This window comes from Astyanax mexicanus, chromosome 22 (genome assembly GCF_023375975.1).
Source record: "Astyanax mexicanus isolate ESR-SI-001 chromosome 22, AstMex3_surface, whole genome shotgun sequence".
NCBI lineage: Eukaryota > Metazoa > Chordata > Actinopteri > Characiformes > Acestrorhamphidae > Astyanax > Astyanax mexicanus.
Window position 1 is genome coordinate 11,596,623 of NC_064429.1, and position 24,983 is coordinate 11,621,605.

General features: G+C 38.6%; 2 protein-coding genes across 2 annotated transcripts; one reads left to right on the forward strand and one right to left on the reverse strand.

Moving 5' to 3' along the window:
- Nucleotides 1-1,505: 1,505 nt before the first annotated feature.
- Nucleotides 1,506-9,857, reverse strand: rchy1 (ring finger and CHY zinc finger domain containing 1). The gene is made up of 8 exons (XM_022686833.2): nucleotides 9,783-9,857; nucleotides 7,068-7,187; nucleotides 6,530-6,645; nucleotides 5,734-5,812; nucleotides 5,486-5,589; nucleotides 5,321-5,350; nucleotides 4,666-4,786; nucleotides 1,506-3,848 (listed from the first exon to the last, which is right to left on the reverse strand). The coding sequence occupies exons 1-8, from the start codon at nucleotides 9,831-9,833 to the stop codon at nucleotides 3,648-3,650; spliced, it is 822 nt and encodes a 273-aa protein (XP_022542554.1). The 5' UTR covers nucleotides 9,834-9,857; the 3' UTR covers nucleotides 1,506-3,647.
- Nucleotides 9,858-12,780: 2,923 nt separating this feature from the next.
- kcnv2b (potassium channel, subfamily V, member 2b) lies at nucleotides 12,781-18,876 on the forward strand. The gene is made up of 2 exons (XM_007239057.4): nucleotides 12,781-14,473; nucleotides 17,565-18,876. Exons 1-2 carry the CDS (start codon nucleotides 13,202-13,204, stop codon nucleotides 17,823-17,825), a joined length of 1,533 nt encoding a protein of 510 aa, XP_007239119.3. The 5' UTR covers nucleotides 12,781-13,201; the 3' UTR covers nucleotides 17,826-18,876.
- The last annotated feature ends 6,107 nt before the right edge of the window (nucleotides 18,877-24,983 follow it).

Here is a 24,983-nt window from a genome sequence, read left to right on the forward strand (position 1 = left end):
CGCAACCACAGGCCACAGCGTACACAGTGTACACAGCCTACAGGCCTGAGCCTGAACCTGCTTTCACTGCTGCTCTCGCTCTGTAGCTTAACTCTCGCGCTCTTTATACTGCAGTTTCTCCAGACAGGGATTCAGACTAGTATAGAAATACACAACATTTCCAAACATACATCCTTATTTCTGCACCCGTTATACATTATTCTCAGCTCCACTGACCATACAGAACACTCTGTAGTTCTCTATCTGTTTCTCTGTTTACTTTATCATCCCGATTTGATAATTCAGTGAGTGGATCAGATACAGCAGTGCTGCTGGAGTTTTTAAACACTGTGTTTAATCACTCACTGTCCTTCACTTTCCTACAGAGACAGAAGCTCTGAATCTGTTGCCTACAGAATGTTCTTGGTGGACTGTTCTCAGTGCAGCATTGACACTGTGGGTGTCACACCTCCACACTCTGTGGAGGTTTTCTATCCTGTGGGTTCTGAGTATTGAAGATAAAACAGATGCAAAACTACACACTGTAATTATTACACAAATAGAGAGTGAACTGTATGATTTTAGTGGAGCTGAAACAATAACTAGATAATGGGCGCAGAAACAAAGATAGTCATAATATTATGTGCAATTTTTGTATAATACGTTGCTAGGCTTAATCTCTGTTCAGGAAACCGACTCTTTTCCCTCCTCATTCTGATGCAGGTAGAAACGATGCTTTTCTCAAACAACTCCAGTCTAAACTTCAGAAACTGAATCTGAAGAGGTGCTACTTTCACTCTTCTCTATTATCTGAATGTTATAATTAATATGCAGATCATCTGACTGTTCATCAATAAAAGATGAAGCTTTGTGTACGAGTGTGGAGGTCTGACTGTGTTTATTACATTTAAAAGTGCATTTATAGGTCTGTCACAGTTATTAAAAGTACAAATGTATCATGCAATAGTGGTGTGAATCACAGGGAATCTCCTGATACTATATTATCATGATATGATGCCCATGTTTAAATCCCAATAATTCTCTGCGATACTTAACAGAGGAGGGTGGAATACTCCTAAATAATCAAATACCCCCAATTACTGGTGTTTCAGTTTCACACAATTTAACCTATTTATTTGATTAACAAATTGTTTAAAATATCCATACTTGAAACCACATATCAATAACGTAATAAAAATGGTACAATATATCAGAGTACTGATATTTTGTCCCACCCCTATCAACTTTAAAATCAGTGTTTTTATTTTACATTTTATTTATTTAAACTATTTAACATTCAATTTTAATTTCTCAATATTACTTTAAAAGCAATGTTTAATTGCATTATTATGCTATTTTATTTTTATTTTATTAGTGGCATGAAATGCTCTTAAAAAGACAATAATACTCTTTATTGTAATTATTCATAGGGCAACATATCTGCCAAAAATACAGTCTGTGTGATGAGTCAATGCATTTAACAGAATGACACTCTCCCTATGCAGGACATTTTATATTCACACTGAAGCATTCAACGTTTTTATTTTTTAATGTAATAATGATTTGTTTAAACCACATTATTTAACCACATTTGAGCAGCAGAGCTGAATTGTGTAATTGGTTAAAGTGAATATACAATCAGAACAAACTCCAACAAGCCTTTCAGATCGGGATCTACTGTAGATAATCTCACACAGTCAGTAGAGTGGTGATGAATAGAAATAGAACATCTAAAGTTCTAAGCTCCGCCCCCACAGATTTTGATTAAAGTTTGGTGGAATAACCCTGGTTTTTATTTTTTTTCATGCATCTTGTCATCATGTTCTCCTCCACCAGTCTTACACACTGCTTTTGGATAACTTTATGCTGCTTTACTCCTGGTGCAAAAATTCAAGCAGTTCAGTTTGGTGGTTTGATGGTTTGTGATCATCCATCTTCCTCTTGATTATATTCCAGAGGTTTAAAATGGTCTCTTATTTTTTTCCAAAGCTGTATTTTAAAAACAGTCTGGTTAGCTTGTGACCAATGCCTGTTTCCATTCACCACCACTGCAAATAAATCAGTCTGTAAATATCACACCAAAATTCCCCTAAATTTCACATATACAGTAGGTGTCCATATAATCTGAATTAAAGCCCAAACTGAAATTTACAGCAATTCAGTTTTAATCCAGTTCTGCTCATTAAATATCAAATCTCCCATTATAATTTATTGCAATCACACACACACTAATAGTTTAATCTGTAAATAAGGAGCAACTTAATGTTTATACATGTGATTAAGGATAATATCACACACACACACACTCAGGCCTAGAGGGGTAGTGTTGCTCAGATCTGAATAAAGGAGGTATGTCATCAAAATGGGTCTGAAAGCAGATTGGTGGTAGTGATACACAGAGAAAGGTGGGAGGGGCTTTAATCTTAAAAGTGTCTTAAATGAGTCTAATCTCTATCTGCTGTATCTGTAGCATCAGGTTTATCACCACAATTATACTGTAACACATCTAAAATCAGTTTTAATATGATTCAATAGACCATTATGTAGTTTACATTAAATATACATTACAATATACATGAAATATATATTATAAAGTACAAGTACTGCTATTTTGGAGACTCATGGTGTGTTCCTTCTGGTGAAAGACTGTAATTCGTGAGGTAATTTGTGGCCCATGGTTCTGATTAGTCGTTACTGTCATCTAAACCACACCCACTAAAATATTCCCCATTAGTAGAGGTGGGACAATGTATCGATATCAGGATATATCATATCATTTTCTTTTTTTAAACCTTTATTAACAAGTGGCATCAAATATGGTTACTCGGCCCCCAATTAGACTTATTAAAGGTACTGCTTCACTACTCCACAGGGTGGCGCTATAATCAAATTAATAAATTCTGTGAAACTGAGACCACTAATTCCATAATTTGATTATTTATGAGTATTATCCTCTTCAGTAACTGTTGTGATTACAAATCGTGAAGTTTTAGTGTGAAATAGGGGGGGGGGACAATGTATCGATATCACAATATATCAAATTGTTTCATTTTTTATTTTAATTTATGTACACATGGCATCAAATATGGATATTTTTATTAAATGCGATAAGCTCCGCCCCCTAAATAGACTCAGTAATTTCTGCTCAATTTCTCCACAGTGTGGCACTATAAACAACTGAATAAATTGTGTGAAACTGACACCCATGAATCCATATAAATGCAATGGTATTTGATTATTTAGGAGCATTTTATCCTCTTCAGTAACTCAGATGCTGTGAAGTATCTTGTATCACAGAATCACAGTATTGTGATACCATCATAATGGTGAGATGCTGTAAAGGTAGTAGTGAAAGTAGTGTAGTGTAAACCAGGCATAAGGAAAGGTGTTGAAACTGTTATAAGTGGTAACTGATGGTACACTACAGAGGGAGCAGATAGAGATTAGACTAAAACTTTTAGAGTGTTCCTTTAAAGTACTCAACAAACCCGAACAGGAGCTGAAATTAGCGTCTTTTTCCATGTTTTCTTTTTTTCCATTCCACCTTAAATGCAGCAGCAGTTACACTCTGCTTCAGTATTTAAGGTGGAACAGAAATCAGTGGAGGATAATAATAAAGGAAGAGGAAGTGAGGAGAAATAATTAGAGGAAGTCTAAAGTTCCTCTGGTCATTGAGTTTCTGATTCGGGTTCAGCAGGTTGCTGTGGTGGTTGCTGTGGTAGAGGTTGAGGTTGTTGTGGTGCTGGTTGTTCTGGAGGCTGTATCAGACCCCCGTCCTGCGCTGTGTTGTAGGAGCCACAGCTGCTGCACTTCATCCCCAAAACGTGGAAGGGAACGGTACAGTGGTTCTGGCAGTCGTTACACAGGATCTGCAAACAAGCACATCATAATCTGAGAGAATAAACTTCATCACCAAATAATATATTATTCCTGCGTTACAGATTAATACTAAACTAATCTAAACTATGAAAAAAAAACATAAGGAATTATTTAGTAATTATTTAGTAGATTCTTCAAAGTCGCTCCTCTTGTTTAGATGATGAGTTTTGAACATCTCTGCTGGATTTTCTCAGTCAAAGTAAAGTAGTGAGGAGGTAGAGTTATAAGTATACAGTAAATAGTGAATATCTCAGTAATGTTCGAATCCAGGTTATGAGAAGCAAGAACTTTTCAACTAAATGAAAAAAAAATCCTTTTAGAAAAATCCAAAAAATTCTGAATTTCAAAACAAGTGCAGTTGCAAGAAAAGACCATCAAATTTATTATAATGATGGAACTGGCACTCATCAGAACTGCCCCAGGGGAGAAAGGAAGAGCAAGAGTTTTCCTCTGTTGTACAGGATAAGTTTATCAGAGTTTTCAGCCTCAGAAACCACAAGTTAACAAACAGCTCCCCCTGATAAGAGCATCTAAATACTTCTTCACAGAGTATTTTAGTTTGTTTAACACTGTTTTTAAGTTACTACATGATACATTATGTGTTCCTTCATAATCTGATATATCATTTCACTATTTATATACTGTGTAGGAAATATACTGTATAAAACACTGAATTTAAAAGGTGTATTTATGTGAATATTAGTGAGAGTCTACATTATGGTGTAGACAATATAGCTTCCGTTAAAGCAGGAAAAGATACAGAACTATATGAGCTGTACTGTAGCAGCAGGACTGATGTTACACTACCTTTACTGTAGCGTTCTGGTACTCCGGGGGCATGGGGGACTGGGCGATCTCCTTATCTCTCTGCTCCCAGTACTCCTCCATATTCCACACAGAGTGCATGCACAGGGGACAGCGGTACGCTCTGAAACACAAACACCAGGAGGATACGATCACGGTCAACAGTCAGACCTTCATCGCTATCTCGTACACCCCCACTTATTACACACACGTGAACACACAGCAGCACAAACCCAACTTTTACATCAAAAATAAACAGAATAGTAAATAAAATAACATTGCTGTTCCCGTAAATGAGCTGCTGGAGCTCCTTCACAGCGTCAACCAGCAGCTCAGTTTCCTCTGCTGAGAAGAGTTTGTTGGACACGTCCAGGTAGCTGCACCGTTACAATAGCAATCCACCAAAGTCAGAGCTCACCTGATTCTACTCTTAAAGAGAATGATGAGCAAGAGACACTCTGATTGGTTTATTTTATGTTACGCCCATATTTATCCTGACCCATCATTAATTAAGAGAATTAGTACATGACTTTTAAGCATTTCGAGACGTGCAATGTGTACTTTTCCTGTCATTACGATAGCAAAGACACAGTGACATGGCATGGTGCACGGTTAACCGCTCACCTATAGATCACTAAGCAGATGTCAAAACACTTACCCAGTTTTGCACATTTCCTCAAAGCAGGTTCTATAAATAAAGGAAAGAAAGAACATCAGTTAAACCTGCGCAGCAGCAGCAGCAGAGTGTGTGTGTGTGTGTGAGGTGTGTGTGTGAGGTGGGTGGGTGTGTGAGGTTGAGTGTGTGAGCTGTATATGAACTGACTTGTGCAGCAGGTGACCGCAGGGCAGGACGTGGGCTCCGATCCTGGACGTGTGGATGTCCTCCATACATACAGGACAATTCTGCCTGGACACGTTCTCCACACACTGAAATCACAAACAGAAACTGATTTAGCGTAATATTGTCTTGTTAAATTAACCAGAATTATCAGTTTTATAAAGCCAGATTATAAGGAAATAAGAATGTGGAATATTCTGAATGAGGAATCGAGTGAGGAGCTATTTTCCCACCTTGTGGTTCCCCTGAAGATCACTGACTAAACATAAATTACACTTCAAACAGTGGAAGTACTTCTCTCTCGGACCGATCCTAACAGAACAAAACACAACACAATGACAGAATTAAAACTTTCACAAAAAATATTACTTAATGTACAATTTAATGAACATCAACCTTGTTAAAAAAAAAAACTGGATTTATTTTATTTGGGCTTAATTTACTAAGAAAAAAAATCATATTTTTTACTTTCAACATCTAATCATTCATCAATGCATTAACAATAACAAATCAATAATAAATAATAATAATATTATAAGTGGGATAAAATTATCTTTATGTCTAATATTGTTTATTGTTTAATAATAATATCATTAAATCACACTCATTTCTGGCACAACATTCACTAAAACAAAGTTCAGAATTCCATTTCCCTTTATTTTTGCTTTAGGTCCAGTCAATAACCGGAAACTGTTCAAAATCCAGTGTTGAGGTCTTTTACGGAGAACAAAGGAACTAAAATCTGACAAAAATGAGTTAGTATTGTAAAAAAATAAATAGTATATTGCAACAAAAAAAAAGTATATATTAAAAAAAAAAGATCAGGTGAATTAATAGAAAATAAACTGAGCTTTGAAAATGGATTAAAAAAAATTGGAATTTCCAAATTTTATGTAAAAAAACAAAACAACAAAAAACAGTAGTGCAGTGTATTGTCCTCACAGAGAAAGAGAAAGAGAGAGAAAGAGAGAAAGAGAGAGAGAGAGAGAGAGAGAAGAAAGGAAGTGTGTAACATGTGTTTCCTCTCACCTGCAGATTCCACAGGGCTGACAGTGATACTGCTTCTTGTTTTTATCAAACAGGTGACAGATATCACAGTAATACTCCCCAAACTTCACCCCGCAGGCTTCACACACCTGCTGCGCCTGAAACACACACGCACATACACACACACACTGGCCTATTATGAATAATAAAAAAAAAAACATACTTTATGATATATAATCTATTGGTATGTTTTAGCTCTATAATACACATCTATTGGGCTGATTTATACTGTTCTACGTTGTGATATACCAAAAAAAAAAAAACAGACCTGCTGTACATTTAATTCCTTAAAGGTTTATAATCATTCCTGCATTTATTGAGATGACTAAAAAAAACACTTTATTTAATGGAGTATTTATGTTTTTTTAATGAATCTGCTGCTACTAATGCATTTTGTTTGCATGTAAAAATATGATATTTTACAGTGAAAATCTATTAAAGTATAATGCTAAATTGCTTTATCACATACTGTCCAGCCCTAATTTAAACAATAATAGTTCTAATAGTTAACCGTCTTTACCTGCTGAACAGCGTGACACACTGCACACCTGACCTCTTTAACCTGAAAGCGGTCCATCTGATGATTCTCCTCAGCATCATGGCAGAGTCTACACACGTAAAACTTCCCACAGCAGGGCGCCTGAGGAGACACACACACACACAAAAACTATAATTATTAGTTTTGATTAACTACTAAAATTTCCCAATTGTGTATTTTGGGCTATATATCTATCTATCTATTGTAATGACTTACACACAGTAGCAGTCAACCGTTTGGACACGCCTTCTCATTCAATGTTTTTTCTTTATTTAATTTATTTTCTACATTGTAGACATAATAAAGGTACATGTGCAGAACTACGTAGTAAACAATAAGAAAAGAGTAAAGTATAAAACATATTCTGGTTTGTTTAACACTTTTTGTAAAACTTTAAAATAGTCTTCAATATTAAATTTATAATGTAAAAAAACTAACTGAAAGAGAAAAAAAATGTGTGTACTTCTTGCTGTCTTATATTTAATTTGTTTTATTTATTATGTATGTGTGAAATGAGAATGTTCCTCATTTAGTTAAGACTAAATACCCAATTCAGCAATAAGGAAAATAATAAACTAGCCAATTTTAACACAAATATTAAAACTTTTTTTGCATTTTGGGACTTTTAACACCTTGCAGTCATATATTTAGCAAGCTAGTGCTGGACGATATGGCCAAAATTTATATCACGATATATTCCTTAAATTTCGGTCGATACGATATAATTTCGATATCGATAAATACTTTGAAGGCCTCAGAAAAAGAATCCCTGCAATCTCTGCAGCTTGCACTGCAAATTTAAATTATTATTTAACTGTGTATTTGCACTTTTTGTATCAATCTATCTAATGGAAATCTGTACCTACTACTGTATGAAAATGTTTTTTAAGTCTTTGAAACCTCCTTTCACAAAAACTTTAATACTTTAGAAATAAAAGTAGTCAAAATAAATCAATGCTCAATTTTATTTGCATATAGCAAAATAATAACATGACATCCCTGTCAAACATAAGCCTATATAACTATTACAAATAAAAATAACTTTAAATGACAACAGAGGCAGAGCTTCTTATTCATTGTAAACAAATTTAACAGATTAAAACAAAAGTGTTTTAACTAGGATATATAATACAAGAAGCCTTTATATACATAAAAGCAACAAGATTTTCCCGTCAAATAAACAAACCTATAGGATTTTTCAACTATAAATAACTTAGTGACAACATAATCTATTAAAGTGCTTCAGCCAGAATACAAGAGGTATTCAACATGATATCCACGTCAAATAAACAAACCTAAAGGATTCATAAACTTTAAATAACTTAGTTTCAACATAATCTATTAAAGTGCTTCAGTCAGTATAAGGAAAATATTGTATGTAGTGAAGATGCTTGAGGTGGTGGAACAGATTAGATGTATTAACGTTACGCTGCTTGTCGGCTCCACTCACCGGCACAATTTGCAGCAAAGCGGCAAGCGAGCGGACCCGCGGCTGGGCGAGCGGAGCCGCGGATGAGCGAGCGGAGGCGCGGATGAGCGAGCGGACCCGCGGCTGGGTGAGCGGAGCCGCGGATGAGCGAGCGGAGGCGCGGATGAGCGAGCGGAGGCGCGGATGAGCGAGCGGACCCGCGGCTGGGCGAGCGGAGCCGCGGATGAGCGAGCGGAGGCGCGGATGAGCGAGCGGACCCGCGGCTGGGCCAGCGGAGCCGCGGATGAGCGAGCGGACGAGCGAGCGGAGCCGCGGATGAGCGAGCGGACGCGCGAATGGGCGAGCGAAACAGCGGCTGACCGAACCGAGTCTACCCTAGCCTTGGATCCGCTCGTCCCGGCTCCGTTTCGAGACATTTTAGATGCGTAGCGGAGCGGACCTGAACCTAACCTAGCCTAGCCTAGCCATTTTAACCTAGCCTAGCCTAGCCTATCTGGCTACGTGCCTGTGTGATTGCGTCATCACGCACTGAGGTAGCACAGCTATGGGGGCTGAATGTGTTTGGCTCTGCGGCGAGCTGACGCCAGTAAAAAACGCCTGTCCGTGACAGATTCTGTACATAATACATATCGATATACCACAAAAGTGATATCACCGTTATTGAAACATTTCTTATCGCGATAAATACCGATATCGAATTATTGTCCAGGCCTATAGCAAGCTATCTTTATCTGGACCATATAAATATGGTTTATTTTTATGATTTTAATATGTTTTATAGCAGAGAAGTCACGTAAACAAATACCTTTAACTAATGTTAGATTACCTGTGCAGCAAAGATATGCTCAGTGTAGCCAGATATGCTCACCAACTCCACATTTATTCATGTTAATCTCAGGTAAGTTTAGTTAAACTCGGATTATTCGGGTTTAAATGTGCAGCAAATTCTTTTAATCGAATTTTTTTTCTTTATTTTATAATGTTAACCTAGCCAACTCGCTTATTTTAGTAATTTCCCTACAGAAACACACTGCTGATGCTTACCCAGCTAACTAGCTTAGCTTAGCTAATTCCCTACTAGAACACACTGCTGATGCTAAACTAGCTAAGTTAGCTACCAGGCTAGCCGGCAAACTGCGGACATTCAGAGCGAACTGAGGATATATATCAGATTTAACGCGTTTTTTTCTGCTGTAATATCAGTGTAGAAATGTACCCAGCTGCTTATTAATCATAAACAAGCGATAATAAATAAAATCAGGACTTACTTTCAGCAAACAGCTCCGAACATAATGCTCACAGCCCGCTTCTGCAGCCATGATTACTTATATAGCCCCCCCCCCCCCCCCCCCAACTTTATTTAAACCACAGACACACACAGCGCTGAGATTCACCTCATAATAAACATATATACAGCTCTGAAAATAAATAAGAGGACTCTTAAAAATGACGAGTTTGTTTTATTTTACCACATTGAAAACCTCTGGAAAATAATCAAGAGGAAGATGGATGATCACAAACCATCAGACCACCAAACTGAACTGCTTGGATTTTTACACCAGGAGTAAAGCAGCATAAAGTTATCCAAAAGCAGTGTGTAAGACTGGTGGAGGAGAACATGATGCCACGATGCATAAAAAAACTGTGACCAGGGTTATTCCACCAAATATTGATTTCTGAACTCTTAAAACTTTATGATTATGAACTTGTTTTCTTTGCATTATTTGAGGTCTGAAAGCTCTGCATCTTTCTTTGTTATTTCAGTCATTTCTAATTTTCTGTAAATAAATGCTAAGTAAATGAACAGTGAAGTGATCCAGTTATCATGTCTTATCTGGGAACTTGCGGTTTCTGAGGCTGGTAATGCTGATGAATTTATCCTGTACAACAGAGGTAACTCTTGCTCTTCCTTACCTGGGGCAGTCCTGATGAGAGCCATTTCCATCATCAGAATGTTTTTTGACTGCACTTGATACTGGATATTTTAAAAGTTTTTAAATTGACTGCTGCCCCTCAGTCCTGCTGCCCCTCAGTGCTGCTGCCCTGGCCTGTATAAGAATCGGGCTATTAAAGGCTTAGTCGGAACCTCCCAAAACACAGAAACCTGGACTCGGGCCTGGAAACAGTGCAGCTCATCCTTGTGTAACTGGCAGCGGGTCGATGTGTAAACAGGGATTTAATACTGATGATTAAACAGCTTTATCTGGAGTACAGGAGCAAACTGTACGCAGACTCACACTCTGCTTCTCATCGTTACGATCCGGTCAACATCGATATCGTAAAGCATGTTGTTTTATGTTGCAGCATAGATTAAATTTCATTAAACTCTGTGTAACATCTTTCTTCAATTTATACTGTTTTCTTCCCAGGCCACTGTTAGGCTTCTACGAGATGGCTGCTCTGGTATCATAAGTGGTTGCCAGGGTGTTTCTAGGCAGTTTATATGAGGTTCCATGATGTTGCTCTATGGTTAATATTATGTTCCAGTCCACTGAAATTATTTAGTTAGGTGGTTGCTGGGGTGTTGCTACGGAGTTTATATTATGTTCCAAGCTGTTGCTGGATTGTTATTATGATGTCCCATGCCATTACTAGGATTTTGTGAGATGGCTGGTCTGTTATCATAAGTGATTGCTAGGGTATTGCTAAACAGTTTATATGATATCCCATGGCACTGCTAGGATTTTATAAGGTGGTTGCTCTGGCATCATAAGTGGTCATCATAAGCTAAGGTGTTGCTTGCAAAATGGCTTTGCTGGGTGGTTGCTTGGGGGACAAGTCATGATTGTAACAATACAGTCAGGAAGAATTTCCAGTTTCCATACCTTTTCCTATTAGTTTCCATATATGTTGTGAGACATGAACCCTGGGCCCACCTCATTGCCTAGCCTCAGCTGAGCTTTAAAGCATTGCTGGACTTAAAGCTTGCTCATTAATCCCCAAGAAATTACTAAATATCCGAAATCCTTATATTTTGGGGTCTTAAGCCTTTGAGAGCTCACACACAATTGATCCCACAGTGTCATAATAAAGATACTGAACTGGTGCATTTGTTCCCTCAAGATACAAACAATAAACATACAAAGTCGTAAAGCTCCCACTATATAAAGGTTTACTATCTTTAATTTTGGGTTTGCTAGTAGTTCTTCTTAGCCTGTACTCTTGCCATTTTCTCAAGCACCTGTTTGATATTTTTATGACATCACAGAAGAACACAGCACACTGAACTACTGAAAACAAGTCTAAACTGTGGACTGTAGCCATAAATATCCTCAGTCCTTCAGTAGATGGTCAGGGGGTGACTGGGACAAATCTCAGTCCAATCTGGACTTCAGTAATTAGGGGAATCTTTGTCCTTTAAAAGCTATCAGGCAACAGGTGGTGCAGAAGTTACAGCAGATGGGGGTTCATGACCTACTGACTGAGGCATTAAATCCCCATTGAGTACCTCCGAGATTCAGAATATTACCTCACCCTTTCAGACTTTAGCATTTCGGGTTTCCCTGGAATTATAGTAACAGTTATATACACCATTTAGCAGATAATGTAGCTAACAAGCAATCTTATGAAACCTTCTGTACTTAAGATATTATGTAACTTCAAATCTCTGTCTAGCATAGATCAGAATTTAGTGTCAGGTTGGGCTTGTGTCTGTGTTACCTTCTGGCTCTCTCTCCCTTTAGTTAGCTAAAGCTGTTATATTTGCACTCTCAAATAATCTGATCACATTCTCTGTAATAAATAGTTTAATTTCATCACTTTAGTCAATGGTTTAAAAATTAATGTTCAACCTAACACTAATAGATCTCTTTAAACATTGGGCTCTCCTGTCATCCACCACAGACTGCCTGCCCATTTGCCTGGGACTAGATGCCCAACCTCCACTACCAACATCTAATTTTGTAATTTCTGTGATTTTTGTTGTTATTATTATCATTAATACTACCCATCATTACTACTTTCTTATTCTAGCCATCTATATCCTTGGTTGCTGATGTTTTTTATGGTTTTGTAATATTTGATCTTTTCTCTTATGACCAACTCCATAAATATATTTTATTTTAATACTGATTTGAGTAACCCTGTGTTCTAACCACTAAGCTACTACCATGGCCTGGTAAAACCTTAGAGAACTTTGGAACGTCCATTAATTTGAGTAATGAAAGGGCTTTCCTACACAGTTATAGAAACTCCAGGAGCAAGGAATCCCGAGCTACGTCAGAGAGAAGGGCAGTGGCTTACAGGAGGATAATTAGCATTAGCATTTAAAAGGTACAACAGACTGTTGGCTTGGAGTCATCACTGCCACCCTGCTTCCTTCTGGCCTTCTCCTGCTTTAAATATGGCAGCATTAAGACTCTGTAATTCTCCCTCGCAAGCACCTTTGGCGGGAGCACCGAGACCAGATGGAGCAGGCAGAGATCACAGAGTGAGCCATGTCTAGAAGCTTCCACCAGGTCCAGGACTTCTGCTCTCACTGGGACCTGACTAAAAGTATCAGGAAGGTTTCTGTCCAGTATATTTTGATTTATTTAACCTTCTATAGGACATTTTTGGAGGAAAATGTGCTGGGAATTCATAGACAGCGTAGTCTTGAAGGTCTCTTTTCTAGGAACTAGCCTGGATGCTAGTTTTGATGCTCCACATGATGAATGAACGGAGGTCCTGACTGTAGAAGACTTGCAGGATGTTCCGAAGGCAAAGTCTCTTCCCTGGTGCCAAGATTCCATCTGAACAGGAATCCAAAGACAGTCTTCTCCCATTTGCCAAAGACAATGCGTTCAAGCAGTGGAGCTCTCTGGGTGACATTTATGATCTTTACGCTGAAGATGAAGAGGAGCAAGTCTTCAGCAGGTCACCAAACCCTCGCTTTCACGTTCCCTCACCTATGAGAAACCGCATCCTCAACATCAACGTTGGAGGCAAGTTGTACCAGATTTCCTACAAGATGGCCGCAAGGTTCCCCAAGAGTCGGATTGGCCAGCTGGCCGCCTGCACAGACCCTGGAGCGAAGCTGGACCTGTGTGATGACTATGTGGTGCAAAATGACGAGTATTTCTTCGACCGGGATCCAAATGTCTTCAACAGCATCTTCAACTTCTACAGGACAGGGGTCTTGTGGATCAGGGATGAATTGTGCCCCAGGAACTTTCTGGAAGAGATCGGATACTGGGGGGTTAGGGTAAAAACTGCGCCACGCTGTTGCCGGATTGCCTTTGAGGAGCGAAGCGATGATTTGGACGAACAACTTAAAGTGGATAAGGAGCTGGAGGCTGAGCTGGAGACTGAGGAACATGACGAGGATTTTGACACCATGTTTTTGGGCAAGGAAAGAAGGAAAATCTGGAACTTCATGGAGAATCCCATGTCCTCAATTCCAGCTAAGCTAATGTCTGTGTTCTCTAGCATTTTTGTGCTGGTGTCCCTGTTGTCCATGACCCTGGACACCGTGGAAGAGATGGAGTATCTTGCTCCAAATGGCCAGTTGAGTGGAAAGACTCATTTGGAACATGTAGAGACAGTGTGTGTAGCCTTCTTCTCTGCGGAATACCTGTTGCGCCTGATCTCGGCGCCTCACCTGGCCCTGTTTGCTAAGAGTGCACTCAACATCGTGGACCTGCTGGCCATCCTGCCACAGTACCTCCAGCTGGCTCTGGAAAATTTGGAAACGGGCAACTTTGGGAAGCATGCCCCAGACATGAACACGGTGGGGCGAGTGGGTCAGGTGCTGAGGGTCATGAGGCTGCTCAGGATCTTCCGTGTCCTGAAGCTGGCGCGTCACTCCACAGGACTGAGGGCCTTCGGCTTCACCCTGCGGAAATGTTACCAGCAGGCCGGCTGCCTGCTCCTCTTCACTGCCTTGGGCATCTTCATCTTCTCTGCCATGGTGTATACCGTGGAGCACGATGTGCCCAACACAAAGTTCACCAGCATGCCTCACTCCTGGTGGTGGGCATCAGTAAGTACAATGCTTTAAAGTACTTTACTTTACATGGAATTGATTACCAATAACTGTCCTGAACAACTCTTTCACACTCAACTACCCTCACCCACCCTTAACAACCCTCAACCACCCACTTACCCTGAAGCATCCTCAGCTACCCTCAACTACCATCATCCACCCTTATCCAACCCAAACACTCTCAATTACCCTCATCCACCCTCAACCAGCCAACCACTCTGAAACACCCTTAACTACTCTCAAACACCTCAACTACCCTCAACCATCCGCAACCACCCCAATTATCCCTAACTACCCTTAACCACCCCAACTACCCTGAACCATCCCAACTACCCTCAAACACTGCAACTACCCTCATCCACCCCAACAATCCCATCCGCATTTTAAGATCATTTAGCAATGATTTGTTTCAGGAGGGTTTGCCTGTAGAAACACTGTTCCAGGAATGTTCTGAAAAACAGAATGCTAACATAACCTTTTAAAAGTAACATTGACACAAGTGTTGTTGCAACACACTTTAATAATACAAACATTCTAAGAACATCCAGAAAACTTGACAGGTTGATATTTATGAGGATGTTAATTGTTACATTCTATTATCCAAAAATGGTTAGCATGTATAGCAATTTTTAGCATGTATGTGTAAATCATTCCACCCTCACCTACTTTATTACAGTACAACAAAAGTTCAGACCTCAGAGTGACTGCTATTATGAATTTTATAATTTACAACACTAATGTAAACCTGCTGTGCCCGCTCTCTAACATTCAGCTGCTCTAGAAAACCGTGTTTACTGTTTACCAGGATTAACTATTATTAGATTAGAGATAAAAAATAACCTCCCAGAATAAACCAGGAGAACAACCACATTAACTCCTGACCTGAGCCTGTTATAAGAGCATTGTTCTCACACACTGAAATAACTGAACACAGCAGCATCACAATGTATGGGGTTGGTGTACATTCATTTATCGAGCATAGCATTATGACCACCACCTTCTTTCTACATCATACAGGACACTCTGAGGTTGTATAATAATTACAGACTGTGGTTCTACTATAGTATTATTATCTCCCTTTATCATTCCACCCTGTTTCACTGAGGTGTTTAAACACTCCAGCAGCACTGCTGCTGTATCTGATCCAGTCACTGTTTCAGCACCACCATACACCACCTTCATGCTAATCAGTGCTAATCACTGCAGTGCTGAGAACCACCCAAATAATAGCAAAATCTGCTCTGTGTTGGTTTTCTATCCTGTGGGTTGTGAGTATTGAAGAACAGGGTGAAAATAAGGAGGAGAACAATGAAGTATACAAAGAAACACATACATAACTACAGACTGTAATTATAAAACTATGGAGTGTCCTATATGTGGAAATATTTGTAGGCATCAATTGCTGACACAGATATGCAAATGCACAAACGACAGCTTGTCTAGTCCCTGTAAAAGAATGAGAAGTACTGCCAATAGAATAGAACTCTCTGGAGCAGATAAACAGTGAACATGAAGCTGTTGGCTGTGTGTCTAAAGCCAGTTGAATGTTATAGAGATATAAAGACCCCCCGTATTGGGCTGTGGATTTATATTTGAATATTTTCGAACATGTCAGTGTCCTGAAGTGAACGGAGCAGGTCAGGACTTTGAACTCTAATTGGTTTAACTTGACCAGTCTAGATGAGGAGGCGGAGATTTAAGTGGAGGACGAGGTTAAAGCAGGATTGAGACGATTGAGGTGAACGTTGTCCCAGTTAGAGAATCATTACTGTACGTACTGTACTTTACTGTACTGTAGAACTGTAGAACTGCTGGACTTTTTGAGGGCAGACTGTGATGTTGGATTATTATACAGAGTTTTATTAGCGGTCTCTTATCTCAGGTATGTGTTCCAGTCTGGCGTCTGGGTCAGGTGAGGTGAGGTGTCTGTGATTGTGTAATGAAACAGCATGATCTCAGATGGAAAGAACGCTGGGTGCGGTGAATCAGACGCACCTGTGGTTCAGGCTCAGGTGTGTTCATTTACACAGGTGTTAAATTACATTCTGCAGGGTGTTGTTGGTATTTGATTTTTTAATGACAGTAGGTGAACTCTTGACTTGCTTCTCTGTATTTTGTGTATATTGTGTGCTGTCCACTTTATTGGAAACCCCTCCAGGCTGGTGTCCAGTTAGAGACTGTGGTTGGCCTGCTGAAGGAGAGTCCATATTACCTGATTAATGAAGAGTAATGAGGAGTAGAGCCAACAGATTACACACTCCTTAAATACCCACCCATATAATGACTTAATAAGTAAAGTGTCCAGCTAGTTCAAACACAAGGCAAGGGCCAGTCATAATGTGTTTCTAATAAAGTGGCCAGTCAGCAGAAGCACAATAAAGGGATTTCAAATTAAGTGGCCAGGTAGTGAAAACACAAGAAAGGTGTTTCTAACAAAGTGGCCAGTCAGAGGAAGCACACTGTTGGCAGGTGTTTCTAATAAAGTGGCCAGTCGTGTGAGTGGAAACACTGGGTTGGTTGGGGTTTCTAATAAAGTGGCCAGTTATTGTAAACACAGTATTGATTGGTGTTTCTAAAAAAGTGGCCGGTCCAGTTATTGAAAAAACAGTGTTGGTTGGGGTTTCTAATAAAGTGGCCATTAACAGGGTTGAATAAACAGGGTTGATGAGTATTTCTAATAAAGTGTCCAATTATTGGGAAAAACAGGAATAATGGGTGTTGCCAGTTATTGGAAACACACATTGTTGGTTGATGTTTCTAATAAAGTGGCCACCTATTGAATAAACAAGATTGATAGGTTTTTCTAATAAAGTGGCCAGTCCAGTTATTGGAAACACAAGATTGATAGGTGATTCTAATAAAGTGGCCAGCTAGTAAAAAACAGTGTTGATTGGTGTTTCTAAAAAAGTGGTCAGTCCAGATATTGGAAACACAGGGCTGGTTGCTGTTTCTAATAAATTGGCCATAAATTAGAGTGTAAGCGCATGCTCTGGTGTGAGTGTTGGTTAGCCAGGGTAAAGACTGGCCACTGGAGGTTATATGTATAAATATATAAATATAAACGGTGAATGGTGTTCTGTGTCTGCAGGTCAGTATATCTACAGTGGGTTATGGAGATATGTACCCTGAGACTCTGCTGGGCCGGATATTCGCCTTCGGCTGCATCTCCTTCGGCATCATCCTGAACGGCCTGCCCATCTCCGTCCTCTTCAACAAGTTCTCCGACTACTACGCCAAGCTGAAGGCCCACGAGGGCACGGTGGGTCTGGGTCTGCAGAGGAAGCTTCGGCTGAAGCAGAGAACTCAGAGGAGAATAGCTGAGGTCTTCTGTGTGGACGGAACGTTTTAGGAACCAAACCCTGCAGAAACAACATCTTAAAGAACTGGATTAGATATGAAAAGACTGCTGGATTAAACCTTACTCAATCCTAAACTACTAGATACATTTCGGTTAAAGTGGTTTTAGTCAGAAACAACTTGAACTTTCTGGGAAAACATTATTTTTTTTTTGTTCACTTCTTGTTTTTCTGTTGCAGATACAAAGCGAGTATATCTACAGTTACTTTAAACAAAACAAACAAACACAGAGCAAAGTATGAGCATTAGGTGAATAATATTTTTAATCTGTGGTTCGTATGCACTCATCTCATACAAAAAGTGATATATCTAACAAGACTTGAAGAATACAATCAGTGCTGTAAGCGATTTACTAGCAATTGCTACCTAATGCTGGTGACTTTACTTTAAAAAAGAGTGATCTTTTTTACACAACCACAAAACATTAATAGAATTTTTATTTAATAACATATGCAATTGACATTACTTCATTAGTTAGCTGGTAATGACACAATAAATCCAGTTAGCTGAAGCATTTAAACAGTTACAGTTAAAACTGTTACAGTACGTGTTTAAAGAAAATATGATTAGATGAATTCATCCAAACTGTTGCCTTATGTTTTTATATAGGTTACTCAGTGCTCAGTGGCGGGATACTGCACATACTTCTTGATACAGCGATCACAGTATAATTCTGAGTCAGATCCGTATTGTCTTAAATCATGCTAAACTTGGCATATTAAAGGAATAAGTTGTTTAAAAAAAACAGATTCACACATTTTTAGCATTTTTATATTCCCTGAATCCCTGAATTCATAAACTTAGTGTTGTAAGCTTGCTTCATTCTGGTTAGCGCTGGAGCTGCTAAGCTAATGTAGCTAACAAACAACTGAAGAAAAATCTTATTCCATTTAATCATTTATCGGACGGTCTAGTAATTCACACCTAAGTTCATGGCAGTTTAGCCAAACATGTATGTAGGACTGATATAGTGAAAAACTAATAGATAGAAGTAATAATACACTGTATAATACCAGAGACCTTATTATTGAGGCTGCTGACTGCTAAATTACTGATACATTTTTTGTAAGGCTAATATTGAGCCTGTTTTGGGTTAGCTTCCCTTGCTATGGAGATCTGTGCAGGTGCAGCAGCCATAACAAGCTAAAATATCACGTTTCTTGTGCATTAAAGAGTCGAACGCTATAACTAACTGTTATCATATTTTATCAGTGTTTCAAAAATGGTAATCCGACGTTTGGTTTCCAGTATTTTGGTCTCTCCCCATTCTGACAGATTGGAAGGCTGCACCTGTAAATCTAGGGTCAGTTTCCCAGATATTTACTAAGCCTAATCCTAGACTATATTTTCATTTTAATGGAAAATCTCCATTTAAAATGCTGCATATTCAAGTCAAGACAAGGCCTGATGCCTTGGAAACTACCCACTATGGATGAGACAAAGTATCCATATGACGATATACTGTATAGTTATCGTTTGCTTTACAGTAAGGATACTTGGCGTCAAAATCTGATTTTTTGTATTGAATTATAATGATTTAAACATAGTTTTAACATTAACCCACACAGCATTTTAGCTACAATATCCTCGTATCTCCAGTGTTAAACTAAAGAAGCAAGCTTACACCAAACATGTCTTATACAGTATATGGCTGATCTGCTGGAGGAAACTGTGCACATGGTCTTCATCTAATATCACTGTATCACATATAAGTGCCAAAAAAATAAGTGCAGATTGTATGAACTGATGATAAAACAGATCAGGCCTCACCTCCCTCTCCTCACACTGTTCCTCACACTGTTCCTCCTGGCTATTCCTCCTGGCTATTCCTCCTAAAAGATGCTGCTGCTGTACAGAACGTGCAGACGATGCTGAAGATGCTGAGAGCACACGTTACGTAGTGAACGATAGGAACTTTTACTTTTATACCTGAAACACTGTGAATATCTCCTGCACTCTGTAGTATCTGAACTACAGTATACCGTGTGTAAATGTACAGTTTTTGTAGATTTGTACAGATTATTTGAAACAGTAAAGATCTTCCTTTGGTTTAAAATGTCAAATCTGTCTCCATATATTCTCCCCAGCTTTGCTACACAGGGTTTCTGACAATTACTCCAAAATGATTCTAAAATACTCTGTATAACTTTAATCTGTAATCATTTTAAATGCATCCAGGACACTGAAAAGCTGCTTTGTTTTGACTCTATATTATTAGGTGATTGTAGATATGTGTTGAGTAATTTGAACCAGTCAGATTTCAAAGTATAATAATTATTTTTTTCTACTGAAGTATATTACTTAAAAAAATGTCTTAGTGTTGAAACATTCTGGTAAATCTGTAGAACCTGTCTAATATTGTTAATCATATATATATATATATATAAACTAGAAATGTTTCGTTTCATGTTCTACCTAAGGCTAAAGAACTACACTGTAAAATGTGGCATTACTTTTATCCCCTAAATTTTTATTTAGCATTAATATTTTAATATTCTTAAAAATATTTTTTAAAAGTTGTATTAATGTAGGTAAATGTAGAGATGTAATTTTGTATACTAATGTCATAAATGTATACAATATATTGACAAATTATAATATATATATATAAAAAAAACTCAAACAGAAGGAACAGGTATAGGAAGATGGGGTGGGGATAGATAGATAGAAAATCAGTTTCTCTGATTTTGCTATTCATAGATATATATTTCAGTAAAATGAATACTGTTGTTTTATTCTATAAACCAGCGTTTCTCAACCTTTTTTCTGTCACGACACCCTTTAAAAGTATGCAAAATCTCAAGGCACCCCAGTTTACAAATGGGGGGCGGGGGGGGGGGGATTGCTGGCGCAATACTTCAGGTGAGAACGAGGAGAGTTGCTGGCGGAATATTTTATTTCAGGTGAGAAGGGGGGGTGGGGGGGTTATTTACAATTAGCGCGAAACCTGCTGACTTTTCAAACGAGTGAAATACTCTGCTACACTCACTGCTGAACTACCACTGGATGAAGAAGTTAATGGCTCCGATTCAGAGTTATCTGAACCTGCAGTCTTCTTTTAAAAAAACGTTCCATGCGAGCTTGAGCGCTTCACACTACTCTCGCAGTGCATCGCGTGGGGGAAAAACTTTACAGTGTGTCCCAATTTAGGGGCCGCATCCTTCGGAGGCTGTATTCGAAGACAGATTGCGTCACAGCTGCGCAGTAATACACCGCCTATCTCTGTGGGTCGCATCCTCCAGAGTATGCTGCCTGTGAATTGGGACACACCCCGACACGCGCTGACTCTGGAAAGGAAATATGCAGGTGATGCGCAATATTTTGACGGCACCCCCGATGAAGCCAGACGGCACCCCAGGGTGCCGCGGCACCCTGGTTGAGAAACACTGCTATAAACTATGGACAACATTTCTCCCAAATTCCAAATAAATATATTGTCATTTAAAGCATTTATTTACAGAAAATGAGAAATGTCTGAAATAACAAAAAAATGCAGAGCTTTCAGACCTCAAATAATGCAAAGTGATAAGTTCAGAAATCAATATTTGGTGGAATAACCCTGTTTTTTAATCATGGTTTTCATGCATCTTGACATCATATTCTCCTCCACCAGTTTTACACACTGCTTTTGGATAACTTTATGCTGCTTAATTTACTCCTGGTGCAAAATTTCAAGCAGTTCAGTTTGGTTTGATGGCTTGTGATCATCCATATTCCTCTTGATTATATTCCAGAGGTTTTCAATTTGGAAAAATCAAAGAAACTCATAATTTCTTTCAGAGCTGTACATAATGTAAACAGTTTGGCCGGTAGGGGGTGGTGTGGATGGTGTATATCCGCCGGGCTGCAGGGGGCGCTGAGTTCCGCTGCTCGGTCTGTGGAGCTGGAGCTGGAGCGGCTGCTGCGGGGTTGTGTTTGACCTTCTGCTGGTGTGTGTGGAGATAAAGCGGTATAATGGTTCCCCCGGTGCAGGTTTCTCCTCTTATTAAGGTAATTATTCCTCTTTATAACTGAAATATTAACCCTGTAGCGGCGGAGACCCGCTGTGTTCTGATTTAACCCGGTTCTGTTCGGGTTTCTCTACAGAAGGAGAGCTAATGCTACATGCTAACGGCTAAATCCCGGGGTGTGCTGTAGTTTATTAACAGCCTGCAGTTTATTATTAGTAATAACTCTTTATATAACTCTGTAAATATGATTCTCTGTAGTTAATAAAGGATTTTAAGGGTTTTAACTGTGTGTTTTACTGTGTTACAGACGGCCCGCTGGTCCGCGCTGCTGGTGGGAATTATCTATGGGAAGAAGAGATATGGTGAGTTTCTGATTAAAATATTAATTATTGTTATAGTTTAACGTTAAATACCAGCAGACACTGTTTTACTCCAGCCTGAAGTTTATACAGCGTTTTATACACACACACATACACACACTCACTCAGATGCAGCTGGAAGGTCAGCTGCAGGTCAATAAGGTTTAAACAGGTTTAAAGGAGAAATGCACTTGTGTTGTAGCACAGACACATAATAACGAGTAGAAACTTTTGTGGAATAGCCCTCCTCTGTTCTCCCTCTTAGCATTCACAAATACAGCACTTTTATCTGATGCTCCCAACAGCCTGACAATGCTAGTGATAGGGCATAGAGCAACTCATGCAAAGAAATCACTATTTTTTACACCATTAACAACAAGTTTAAAATAGTTCCACACTTCATTAGTATAATTCTGAGAGTGCTGAGAACTTTCATTTAAGTATTTAATAAACTATCTGTGCACTTTCACTGTAAATATACATACAGTACCTTCAGCTACTTCTCCAGCACCATCATCCTCAAATTAAGTGATGATAAATCGACTGATTAACACAAATGAAACTACAGCTGATGAGTTGCTGGAATACTTGCATTAGTTTTTGGACTGGAGTTGGTTTAACAGGAGTTGGCAAATATTTAATATATAACAATGGATCATTCCCGTATATATTCCCCTATTCTACCCATTCCTCCGTGCTCATCAGTAGTGGTGTGCCATATTGTATTATACGCAATAATGTCGCCAACATTTTTGAATATGGTGACCGATATTATACCCTGAAATATGGTGCCAGATCACTAACCCCTAATCCCTTACATCAGGGTTCTACTTTTTTTTTTACTGTTTTTAGCAAAATAAAAATTCACACTGTTCTCATTTCCCATTATATATCTACTAGAGACAGATTATATCTGTCCAGTATAATTTATTTTACTTTAATCCTGGATATATGGAGATATTTGGAGTGCATAATTATTATTAGTATCATGACTAATAATTCTGGATCATTGACTTCTGTTACAAATCTGATAAAATTCTTGTATTTTTTCATATCTCAGTCAGGGGTGTGCCATATCATATCAAGTAACTAATAACAATACAGCATTATAACCCTTTACCTGAGTTTTAGTTCTAGGGAGATTTTTATTTTATTTTAATTATATTAAATATTTATATATAAATATTTAGTTCCTGTGCTCAAATCTTGTGGTTATGCAAATGTTAAAATCATTTGATTGTGAGTTTAATTGTCTACATTTAATTAATTATTTATAGATTAGATCAGCTGTAAGCAGGTCTTGCAGATACTGAGGGCAGCTTATTCTGCATTTATATATAAATACAGTTCTTACAGATCCGCTATAACATTACTATTACTCAAACATGTACAATTTTGGTTATTCTTATTCTAAAGATCTTTTTCTTTATCTCCTCTCTCAGACTACCTGAAGCCCATTGCGGAGGAGGAGCGACGGGTGGAGGAGGAGGAGAGGAAAGTGAGGGAGGAGAAGGAACGGATTGCGAAGCAGCTCGCGGAGGGTAAGCAGCCGTATCTCTGAATTACAGACACTGTTCTACACACAGCCCTGCAGGTCTGATATTCTAATTGGATTTTAGATCCAGGTTTGGATTAAAGTGATAGTTTAGGCACAAATCAAATTTAGAAAGTAATCCCCGCTCTTCCACAAATACAGTCAGAGAACACACACCTGCAGTTTCAGAAACACATCAATAAAACTACCAGAGAAAACTGATCAAATCAGCACTGTTCTGTTAGACCTGGTGGAATATAAACTTATTTCATTGTTTGCTGGTCTGGAACAGTATGTTTAATATATGTGAGTAAAATTTAGTTATTTACATAAATATAGGACACTGCCTGTACTCTCTCTACTTCTGCATGTTTGAAAGTAGACATGAAGAATAGATAATCCATAACTTATAAAAATTTTAAAAGGACATCAAGTGTTTGATTTGCATTCCCAAAAATATTTATTTTAAAATTAAGTTCAGGAGGCACCAATTTTATTCATTTTTACTCGTTTACATTTTGAGTTACTTTAATATTTTAAAATCTTTATTACAATTAAGATTTTCAAATATTAAACATAAGTATGCTTGAATAGAAAGCCTTTAGAGTTTAAACGTGTAAAATCTGGCAGTAAATTTACAAAAAATGCTGGCATATTAAAGGGTTTGGAGAAAACAATGCAGTATGACTTTAAATAGATTACTAGTCACTTTTTCACTTATTTGGCCAAACACTTTTAGCAACTGCCTAGCAACCACTTAGAAACCATGTGGAATACGTTAGCAATTGCCTAGCAACCGCTTAGCAACACCTTAGCAACCACCTGGAAAACGTTAACAACTGCCTAGCAACCGCTTAGTAACTACTTTAGAAATGATCACAACTACCTAGCAACCGCTTAGCAACACCTTAGCAACCACCTGGAAAACATTAGCAACTGCCAAGCAACCAGTTAGCAACACCTTAGCAACCACCAGGAAAACGTTAGAAACTGCCTAGCAACAGCGTAGCAACCACTTTAGAAACGATAGCAACTGCCTAGCAACCACTTAGCCACCACTTAGCAGCCACTAGGAAAACGATAGCAACGGCCTAGCAACCACTTAGCAACCACTTTAGAAATGATAGCAACTGCCTAGCAACCACTTAGCAACACCTTAGCAACCACTAGGAAAACGTTAGAAACTGCCTAGCAACCACTTTAGAAATTATAGCAACTGCCTAGCAACCACTTAACAACATCTTAGCAACCACCTGGAAAATGTTAGCAACTGCCTAGCAACCACTTAGCAACCATGTGGAATATGT